The sequence below is a fragment of the Parus major genome, chromosome 6 (assembly GCF_001522545.3).
Source record: "Parus major isolate Abel chromosome 6, Parus_major1.1, whole genome shotgun sequence".
Taxonomy (NCBI): domain Eukaryota; kingdom Metazoa; phylum Chordata; class Aves; order Passeriformes; family Paridae; genus Parus; species Parus major.
The window spans coordinates 1,936,939-1,947,506 of record NC_031775.1 but is presented as its reverse complement, the minus strand read 5'-3'; the positions used below and the strand labels follow the sequence as shown (position 1 = coordinate 1,947,506).

Sequence of the window (10,568 nt, the reverse complement as noted above, 5' to 3'; positions counted from 1 at the left end):
TGAGGTGGTTTGTGACTCCCTTTTAAATGGTCCCTTCAAATGGATTCCCCTTCCATTTGAGAGCAGCAGCAAATTTTGGCTTTTGCAGCAATTTGGCTGCTCCAAGTAAAGCAGAAAATGATGAAGGATCATCCCTAATCCTTTACCACCCAGCTCAGTGAAGCCCAGAGGAGCCCAGGGTGATCACATCCATTACATTTTCTTCGGAAGGACCTTGACAGCCCAAAAAGATTCCTGACAAGCACAATGCCACCACCACCAGTGATTGTGTCCCCTGCCACGGCCACTCTGACAACACTGCCGTGCCTCCTGTCACCAGGCTCACTGGGGACAGCCCTGTCCTGAGAACTGCCCACATTACCATGGACTGCTATAAATAATTAACCTGCATTCCTCTAATCCTTTGTTGGAACCACGGCCTCTCTAACCAGGGCAATGCATCACAACTTCCAAACAAACACTTGGCAGCAGCATGCATGGGAGGGGGGTGTTTAGAGATGTTTAATGGTGTTTCTCTTACAATGAAGGTGCCATAGCACCTAGGAAAGGCATTTTTGGTGGTGGGAGAAGAGGGAGGAGAATACACTAAATACAGGAGGAAACTCTATTAAACTTCATGCAATTATCAAAAGCCACTAAAAAATAAATCAAATCTCTTTTGCTATTTAAAATCCCATTTAAATGTACCCTTGACAGATGTGAGCTTTAAGCTGCCTGTAATGACAATTGCATTGCTCCAAGGAACTTACACATGATGAGATGTATTTTATACACATTTTTATTGACAGTCACCCGAAAGCTCCGGCATCACTCACAGAGCTGCACAGCAAACACGCTCAGCTACGATACTGTTTGTACTGTCTGATGCAAGAAGGGCTTGGATAACATTTGTTTAGTCAAGGACAAACAGTCCTGGGGCCTGTAGGTGGATGTGGGGAAAGACAAAGTTGGGTAACACTTCTGGCCTGCAAAGAAACAGGGTCCCTTCAGCTGAAGGGCTGTTGGGAAGAAACGCAGATAAAACCAAACTGTTCTGCAGTCCAAGGGCTGCCTCGTGGGCACAAAATACTTCACAAATAATCACCACAGAGTTAAGGAAATGAGTCCTGAGGTTCAAGCAGGGCTCTAACAAATACCTCCCGTTTCTCAACAGAGAAGAACAACAAGAGAAGGCAGTGATAAGGAAGGCCAGGAATGCTGTTCCAGAGGGTGGGTGTCAGTCCTCAAAGTCGATTCTGATGGGGCCTCCTGTCAGGACGTGGTTAGCCATGTGAAGGGATTCCTCCTCCTGCTCCTCCTCCGGTTGCTCGGCCGCCCTGCGCGCGCGTCTCCGGCAGCCCTGGGCGCAGCGCGAGGTCTCGTCCAGCGCCCCGCACACGAGGATGCGGCAGTGCAGGAACACCTCCTGAGGTGGGGACACAGCAGGAGGGTCAGTGCATGGCTCTGGAGTGCACCCCTGGACCTCTGGCCCAGCACCACAGCGTTCCTGTGGCACACAGTCCGTGTCCAGCATCGCCACCCGCAGCCAGAGCGGCTGCTCCCTCTGTTTCCTTCAGTGCCCTCTCCAGAGAGCCCGGCTGAGATCTCAGAGCCAAGAGTGGGGAGACAGGGAATAGGAAGGGGTGAAATGATCCTCCAGATGAAGGGATGAAAATGGCAGGAATCAGTTTGGAAGAGCTCGTGTGGACTGGAAGGAGCTGCACCTCAAGAATGCGCGAAGCCTCGCAAGGACTGATGGAGACGTGCAAGAGAATTTCAAGTGAGCTGGGAAAACAAAGCCAGGAAACCAAAAGTAAAAAGGAGGAAAACACAGGGTGATGAGAGGCTAAGTTGAAGGAAGAGAGAGAATGCAAGGAGACATCTGCCTCCTCTCCTTGCACAGCAAAGGCAGTGACAGGATTGCTGCTTCCCTGCCCCGTAAATGACAAGGAGAGCAAGCAAGATCCCTGCAAGCAGCAGCCACGAAGACTTGGAGAGGTCTGAAGCAGAATCCATTGTGCAGGATGGGAGGATGCAGGTTGGAGGCAGCAGGGGTAATAAGAAAGCCAAGGAAGAATTTCTGAATTTTAGAAGATCTCATCTGTTTTAACCCTGCTGGGGCTCTCCAGTAGCTTTATACCTTTTGGAGCAGGCTGAGCATAGCAATGGCTGGAATATCCAATTTCCTCCAACACAGAAAGGAAAGCTATTTGCATTAGGAAAACGGCATTATCCTTCCACTGTCCTCCCACCACAGAGCTTCTGCCCCAGAGAGACAGCCTGGTCTCACATTGAATTAAGCAGTGTGGTGGCCTTCTGTCTGGAGTCCTGGCACGAGCTAAAGACACCAGGTTGAAGTGATCCCAGACTAAAAAGTGTGTTTTTTTAAAGACAGGGCACTGAGAAACATGCCTGGTGAGTGAGAACACTTCTCTCACCCAGCAAACAAGGGCCCACCAAGACCACCCTGGAAGTAACAATGATGCTGTGGCACTGATGTCCCAAAACTGCCCTTCATATTTTAATTTTAGTTGTTTTTATCAATCTCTCTTGAAAGTACCCATGTCAGGGCTCCTGTAAGATGCAGCTGCTGGAACAGGCACAGCAGCACCTGCCCTGGGCCAGCTATTCCATACCCTTTTCTGACTCAGTGCTGAGGCTCCTCTGTCATATCAGAGCTGATGAAATACCTGAGATACCTGAGTTTTGAGCTTACCTTGTTGTCTTTGCCCACAAACTTGAACACAGGAACCTGGAAATGCTTGGCAAGATGGTCCTTTGACGTGTACTGCTTCACGGAATCATCAGAAACGCAGCTGAGGAGAGCAGAGGGATAGGCTTTAATGGGTTTCCCAGGAATGGAAAAAGAAAGAGAAAAGACATTCCAGCCTATTTAACCAGAGAAAGAAAAGGAGGGATTGGTTCTCTCAGGCTCAGCTACCATCTCTGCTACTTCCTCTTTGGCCACAGGAGAAAAGTTGGGAACGACGGGGAAAAACAGCGGCACTGCTAATAGCATCTGCAGACGAGGAACAGCTCAGCACAGCAGAGGGCTGGCAGGACGTGGCCCAGTCCCCTCAGAGAGGGGCTGCCAGAGAGCTGCAGGCAAGTCTGTCCTCATTTCACCTTCCTGTGCAACAGCCTGCAGTGTTATACACACCAGAACGTGGTGTGCACTTACTGTATACACATAGATATGCACATAAATTATGCTTAAAATGAAGCAGCCTGCACCCACGTTACTAAAATATGACAGATGATGAAAAACAACAAAAATCCAGATTTACTTAGCTTTATAGCATTTACATTTTTCTTCCCACTGGATTTGGTCAAACTGCTCAAATTCACTACACCCAAAGTTTATAATTTCAGTTTTTCCATCACTAGCAATGCATGTTTGTGTGAGAGGTCGCAGAACTGCAAGAAAATAAGCTCCTTTTATAACAAGTTACATTCCAGGTGCAGTGCATTTATAAACTATTACAGCCTATTTAGAGTCTGACAGACAAAAAGTAATGGTGGCTCAATAATTACTGCTGATTATTGCAAAGCCTTGGGGCATCTTGAGAGGCCCTGATAATGCTGTGAAATTGTATTGCAATGCAGCTCGTCCTTTCTAGCAAGTTAATTCCAAAAATGTGGACTTTGAAAGGTATTTTAGAAAAAAACAACAAAACAACACAGCAGTGGTGGAAGAGACAAGAGGTACAGGTGCAGCTCAAAGTCTTGCTCTTGCAGCAAGCTTCAGCTCCCATCTTTGCACGAGAAATGTGCATGGCATTGCCAGCAATGCTGATGTTTGACGCTTTCAGTTGTTAAAGAGCAGTTCTGCCTTCACTGGAACGTTTGGGAATCTCTATGTTGTTAAAATTCCTTTTTAAACAAGGCCTCTGATGGTAAGGAATGACAGTTAAAGACTTTTCATAGGTGAGTGGCCAAGCTCCAGTGTCATGAAGTCAGCTCACAGGCATGTTCTCATTTGTGAGCATATAAACTGTGATGATTGTTGGACACTGGCTCAAACTGACTCCTAAATCCCAGTTTCTCCAAAGGTTCTGCACACTGGTGGAAGGAAACCTACTGATTTGGGGCTAGGGAGAGGGAAAGTGGAAGAACACCACAAAGGAATCAGAGATACATAGACAAAAAAACAGCTCAGAAACCTCACGAGTCACAAGAGCAAGTCCTTTTGCATTTGTGGGGCCAGACCATATCCAACTCTCCTAGGAAACCCCCATAAACCCTGCTGCCCACTTTGAAGAGGTGAGAAGAGACAGGTATGGAAGGAAAAGGAAAAGGGGAGCCTGGTCAGGATATGGGGAAAATCACCCTATCCCTGCGCATAATGCACTTAGGTTTGGGGAGCAGAGTGGCAGTGCTGCAGCAGCTGTGCTCTGACCCTCTTATTCAGGGTTGCAAGGTTAAAAGGAAGGCTTGCAGGATGAAATATCCACCTCAGCCTAACAAATGGGGCAGCCTGAGGCACAACAAGATGAGCTTTGCAATGGAACTACCTTAAGCACCTCGTGCTCTGCTGAATCACAGCTCCTGACCTCACCGGTGACATGACCTTGCTCCAGATGCCCCAGAGAGCTTCAGCGTTTATCAGCTGTGCCATCGGTCAATGCCTTTGTTTCATTTTGTTTTCAGAAGGCAGGGAATTAACAGAGAAGAGAGCAGCAGAGGGAATTTTCCCATTCCTCAGTCCAAGGTATATCCCCTCCAATTTAAACAGGGTTTCCCTTTGGAATATGAACTCTTGCAGGTCTGAGCCTACATAAACTGATACAAAAATGCCATCTTCATTGCCATGGGCTTTTGAGGCTGGATTTCTAGAAGGAAACTGAGTTATTAGAGAAGTGTTTGGAGCAGGGAAAACTTAGCAGTGCACTCAGCTAATTTAATTTTGAATCACTGGGAACACTGGGGCCTGCAGTGATGACTGCAGAGTGGAGCACTTTTCCCTTCAGTGAAGTTTTAATGCCCTCTGCAGGTACCAAGGGACTGCTGGTGCCATAAATTCTTCAACCAGTGCTGGGGTGAATTCAAGAGATGACATTTCCTGCCTTCTCCCTTCTCTATCCAGCTCAGGTTTTGGCTGCTGTTTTAAATCCCATCATTTTCACTCGTGGGGAGAGATGAAAGAATGAAGGGTCCATGGGAACAGCCAAGCCAGGGAGTTCATAAAATCAATTTTTCCATTACAGACCTGCTCATAAAGCCCAGAAACATTGGGCACAGAAGGACTGCAGCCTAGGATGGAGGCAGAACAGGCTGAATCCTCTCAAAAGGAAATGAAAACAGTATTTTGGGGTACTTTACATTGAAGCACCCTTTTGCTACAAGAGAACCACACAGGACTTGCCATCAGCAGCTGTAACAGTGGGTGATTTAGTCTGGCAGCTGAGGACAGGATTGTTGTCATCATTAAATGGTCTGGCAGGCAACATGCAGGACTTACACAAGCACAGTCCCTTGACTATCAGGCTACAGCTTTTGGGTATGTCTTAGATACTCCTTTGGCTGGATTTCCCTCCCTGGAGGACAGCAGACTGCCTCACAACGATGACACTTCCTCAGAGCTGTCTGGTTCAGCAGCTGGATGCAAACACTCCACAGCAATGCTGTAGCATTGGCACGGTCATTTCAGCACCCAAAGAAGTGTCTGAAAAGAGGGATCATCTCAGGAGCCACAGCTGAGCCCACAGCAAGGCTCCCCAAACCTCTGATGCAAAAACCACCACAACAGTGAACCCACAAAATTATTTTTAGCATATCCTGGAACGATCACTAACCCCAAACACCTCAAAAGATTACAGCCAAACTGAAAGACCCTATGTTTACTGCACTGACAGGCATCAGGGGAGAGCAAAGCAAGGGATTCTCCTGCAGCTTGTACCAGCAATGAGCTCTTCTGGCTCGTGCTGTAGTAAGGCCATTATGAGAAAATTAAGAAACTTGCTCCAGTTGCTGCAGCAGCTGCCTGGCAGCAGCACACGGCCAGGGGGGTTCTGCACATTGGCTTGGCACTCTGTGGCTGGCAGAGAGAGGATATCAGGAGAGAGAATCTTTTCTACAGGAGCCAACTCAATTATCCACAGTGCTAGCGACAGGGAAACACATCCAGTAAAAGCTGCACTCGGAGGAGCCTCTTTCACTGCCTCCCACTGTTTCTCCCAATTACTTTTGATGGGACAGGTGGTTCCAGCTTGATGGCTGCTGGTGATTGCTACCAGCACGGCAGACAGGCTGCTGTGGAGAAGGGATAGTGTTTCCTGCATCACACAGACAACTCAGCCCCACTGCCAATTCCCATTAAATTGCCAGCAAGGCAGGGGACAGTGAACTCACCCATCCTGAATCAGGTAGTACTTCAGGATCTCATCAATTTTTGAGGTGGGAGTGGCGAAGCAGCTCTCCACCAGCGTCTCCAGTCCACTGACGTGCACCAAGGGCTCGATCCCAAAGTACAGCGAGTCCCGAAGCTTGAGGGTGGGAAGAGCACCCCTGTAGGGCTCATCAAAGTCTTTGTCCTTGAAGATCTCCAGAGTGAAGGGGAAGATGCCCTGGTTGCGGCTCATGATTTCCAGGGGAGAGTTCTTGAGGTTGGGCACGTAGCCCTCGGAGATGGTGTAGCGGCGCGGGAACTCGCAGGTCACCGGGATCAGCAGCTTGCTGGTGCGGACAATGATGTCCCCATTGCTCCCCGGGGTCTGCTTGGGCAAGCCAGTCACCAGGTTGGTGGCAATGATTTTATCATTTATTACCTGCAGCAAAGAAAGGGGAGATCACTGAGAGAGGCCTCTCGGGGCCGGCGCTCGGGGCAGCCACCGAAGGCCCGGCCTGTGGGTTTACACCCCACATCCAGAACGGTGCTGCTCATCCTCCAACTAAGGTCCAACTAAGGACCTCGGCCTCTGCTGCCAACTGTGATGCACCACACTTCTGCTACACCCCTCTGCTAAGGGGTCCTGAGCAGCTGCCAGTTTAAGCCTTGAAATGTTATCAGGAGACCAGAATGTGTCTCAGCAGGAGGATGAGGAGTGAGGGCACTTGTACCTTCTCGCCTTGTGAAGCAGGAGGCGAGCAGAAAGCAGCACCCATCCTGTCAGACACACACTGCTGGAGGGAATGAGCTCTCTGCCTTTGGAATGCCAGCCCAGGTCTACTCTGAGGGCAGCTGCGTGGCAGCACAGGAAACAGCTCTGAGGGTACAGCTAAACCTTTTATTTAACCTTTATTCCCCAAGTAAGCCACAGCCAAATCCCCAGCTCCCAGAGACTGGGCAGAAGGTCATACATACATCTACAACAGTACCACAGGACTTCAGGGAGAAATGGATGTTGACATGAGTGCCATTGGACACGCCTTTGCACGAAGTGTTGATGAGGGAAAGGTCCAGGCCTCCAACCAGGTCCTTTGGGATGTTCACCTCAATAGAGCTGGACTTGCACAGCACTGGAACTGCAAGAGAAATCCCCAGAGTAAGTCTGTGCTACAAACCCACCAGTGGGCTGGGGAAGGGCTACACCAGTTTTAATTGGGGGAAAAAAAGGGGAATCACAGATGGCATTTATAATTATGATCCTACCACAGTAACCTAACTACCCATCTTGCAGTCCCACCTAACACAACACAAGCCAGAGCTGCCACTGCCCCAAATTCTCCAGCCACAGCAATGCCTCAGAAAACAATGAAGACAGAAACTTAGCTGTGCTTTCCAGCTTCACTTAATATTCAGCACAGATTTGGTTGATATCCCTTGCACTGCGATGTCCTGGCAAGAACCTCTGCCAGATATGGGTATCAAATTCACAACACCCCAGGCAAAGCCATATTTTAAGAGCCTTAATCAGATTTTACATCAAACCCAGAACACGTTGAAACAAGGCAGAGTAATTCCATATAGATACCAGGTTAAAATGGAAGCACCTCAAAATGCCATAATAATATTTTTATAAGAAATAAACCTAGCTCTGACAAGCAAACCCAATTAGCTCACCCGTTCCAACCTTTAAATTTTAATACAGGCCTCCGTGTGAATTTCTTTAAATTAAAATTTCATTATGTAAGAAGCAGGAGAAAACAGAGTTTGGACAAAATAAAAAGGAAGGAAGAGAGAATAATCTTCAATAAAAAAAGTGGTTGCTGTACATATACTCCTTGGGATTATGCAGTTCAGTTAGAGACAGAACAAACATACTGGTGGCATATATTGTGGTTTCAGCCAGAAAAATATACCTTTTTCAGGATTTACATTAATTATATTTTAAAATCCCACAACAAAACTTTTTTGCAAATATTCTAGTTTCCTGAGATTTTTGCCAAAATTAATTGCAGTCCTGGTCCTTAACATTCCTATGACCTGCCTTCCCTTAATTTCAATCATGAATTATATAATTTAGGATTCTGGATATTTTATATATAATGCACACTGCTAAAATAGGCATTTCACCCTCCTTAAAAAATTTCCCTGTCCCAGCTCAGGTATTTGCAACAGCCTCTGAGTACCTTCAGGAAGGAGTTTTGATTAAAAGTTGATAATTTCAAAGCGATATGCTAAAATGTATTCAGAGTGCCCAAAGCAATATGTTCCCACAATGACACTGCAGGGTTAGAACAGAAGCTTAAAGAACTAAAAATTACCTTAACCTTCCTTCCACTGGCAGCAGAAGACAAGTGGGAATAACTGAGCATGTCAAATGGCACAGCTCAGGAGCAGACAAAGGGGCTTGGAAAGACAGCAGAATGCAGACAGAGAGGAATATCCTTTGGAGAAATGATTGGCTCCATCTGGATTTAAAGACTCGCTGTTCTAGTGCTCCTTGATAAATAAGAAAATGTACTGCTTTCATAGAGGTGACATTCAGGGCAAGAGATCTGGATCTCAGCTGCAGTTCTCTGAAGTTCAGGACTGATTTGGTTCAGGATCTCTCTGTTTCTACATGTCTTTGACTGGCACAAAGTGGGAGAAAGAGAACATTCCATTTTCCCTGTGCTCCAGAGCTGCAGGAGCTGTGTGCCCTCCACCACCTGGACACAGAGACAAGTGAAGGAAACCTCCTGACTCAAGGCAACTCGTGGCTTTTTGGGAAAACACCCAGCTTGTGCCAGTCAAACATTTTAGTTCTTCACCCTCATACTTCCCAGAGCACCTGTGAGAACTGGGAAAGCCTCCTCATTTCCACTTTAAATTCTGTTTTGCACCAAAGCCTCTGAGCACCTGACTCTGGGATGAAGCTTCTGTGGCGAGTCCAACACTCATTTTTCTGTCTGCTGCTGTTACTGCTACCATATTCCAGCCTCTGGCTCCTTCCTTGGCCTTTCAAAGAGCTGCACAAAAATTCGGGGAAGAGCGTTTCACCCCTACTCTTCAGGGAGACGTGGGGTACTAGGATGGACTGCAAAATTCTAGGATGGTCTGAAAGATTCCAAGTGTTTTGCTGGCTCGTATCTTTATGGAAAAATTGCAGCCTGTAGACTGTGATTTCTGTGGAAGATTATTAATGTTTGTTCTGAACCTGGAGACAGTGCAGAGGAGGGTAGAGAGGCTGCAGATCCAATTGCTTCAGGCTACTGTGCCTGCCCTGCACTGTTAATTGAACCAATATAAACCTGATTAGGTGTCATAAAAAATTGTGTGGTACAGTTCCATTTCGGCTCAGAATTGCAGGCCACAGCATGGGGAGATAAATCCATGAATGCAAAAGAACAGGCAATTTCACTTTATGAGATGCTGGATCCTGAACCCCAGCCTGGCTCCCAGCAGTGCTGCTGCTCTCATTAGCAGCCTCACAAGCAGCAGAAACTCTGGCTGGGAAATCCAGAACTTCCAGCCCTGCTGGGGTTGCCTCAGGGGTCCAGGACTGAAAAACATGGCTCTGTTCTTGCCTGTATCCATCAATCAGCCCTTCAATCAGTGAGTGTGATCACAGCTCTTGGAAATCCCCACCTCTGCCTCCCCACCAGCACTGCTGGATCCCAAGTGGGCAGTGCTCACCCTTGGGAGCCCTGCATTTCTAAAAAGCTTAAAAAGCAGAACTTCCATCAAGTGGAACCATTCCAGCTTCCTCTCTGAGGCATACCTGTGCTTTTGGTCACCATGAGGCCTGAATCTGTCCCTCCAACTGATGTCTGGGCACTCTGTGGCACATCAGACTGCAGGAGGTTTTCTGAGCACACCAGGCAACGCCAGACTGCTGGCAGCCTGGATGGATTTGCAAAAGAGATCTTTGCAGAAAACCCAGGGAGCTTGTTTATTCCATGTGCATGCCATAGGCACAAGTGACTCAGCATGAAGGATTCCCTGTGGAAAGTTCAGATGGAAGGTTCTCCAAGGATAACGCTGCCCTGGCCTCTACACAGCAGAGGCAACAGTCAATTTTTAGATGCTATCCCGGGCACTTTGCCAAGGGGCAGCAGGAGCACCTAATATCAAAACTAGTGCCCTGCTTCAAGGCATAGGAATGCTTACTGGAATGGTATACTTGGAAAAAAAAAACATGCATCTGTCTTCAACCCTGTTCTTGGAAGGGACTGGACTGCTTTAGCTGAGATTTTGAAGCATGGAAAAATGTCAGTTCTAACAG

General features: G+C 47.5%; 1 protein-coding gene across 12 annotated transcripts in view; it reads right to left on the bottom strand.

Annotated features, from left to right (window-relative positions):
- Positions 1 to 755: 755 nt before the first annotated feature.
- Positions 756 to 10,568, bottom strand: part of OIT3 (oncoprotein induced transcript 3) — a 25,528-nt gene continuing 15,715 nt past the window's right edge. For 10 of the 12 annotated variants that reach the window (XM_015632670.2, XM_033515668.1, XM_015632673.2 and 7 more), the window contains 4 exons: positions 7,283 to 7,443; positions 6,331 to 6,746; positions 2,696 to 2,795; positions 761 to 1,405 (listed from right to left, as the gene is read on the bottom strand). In XM_015632670.2, coding sequence (XP_015488156.1) covers positions 1,217 to 1,405; positions 2,696 to 2,795; positions 6,331 to 6,746; positions 7,283 to 7,443 — 866 coding nt within the window. In that variant the 3' untranslated portion in view covers positions 761 to 1,216. The other 2 variants (XM_015632674.3, XM_015632676.2) reach the window with 2 other exon arrangements.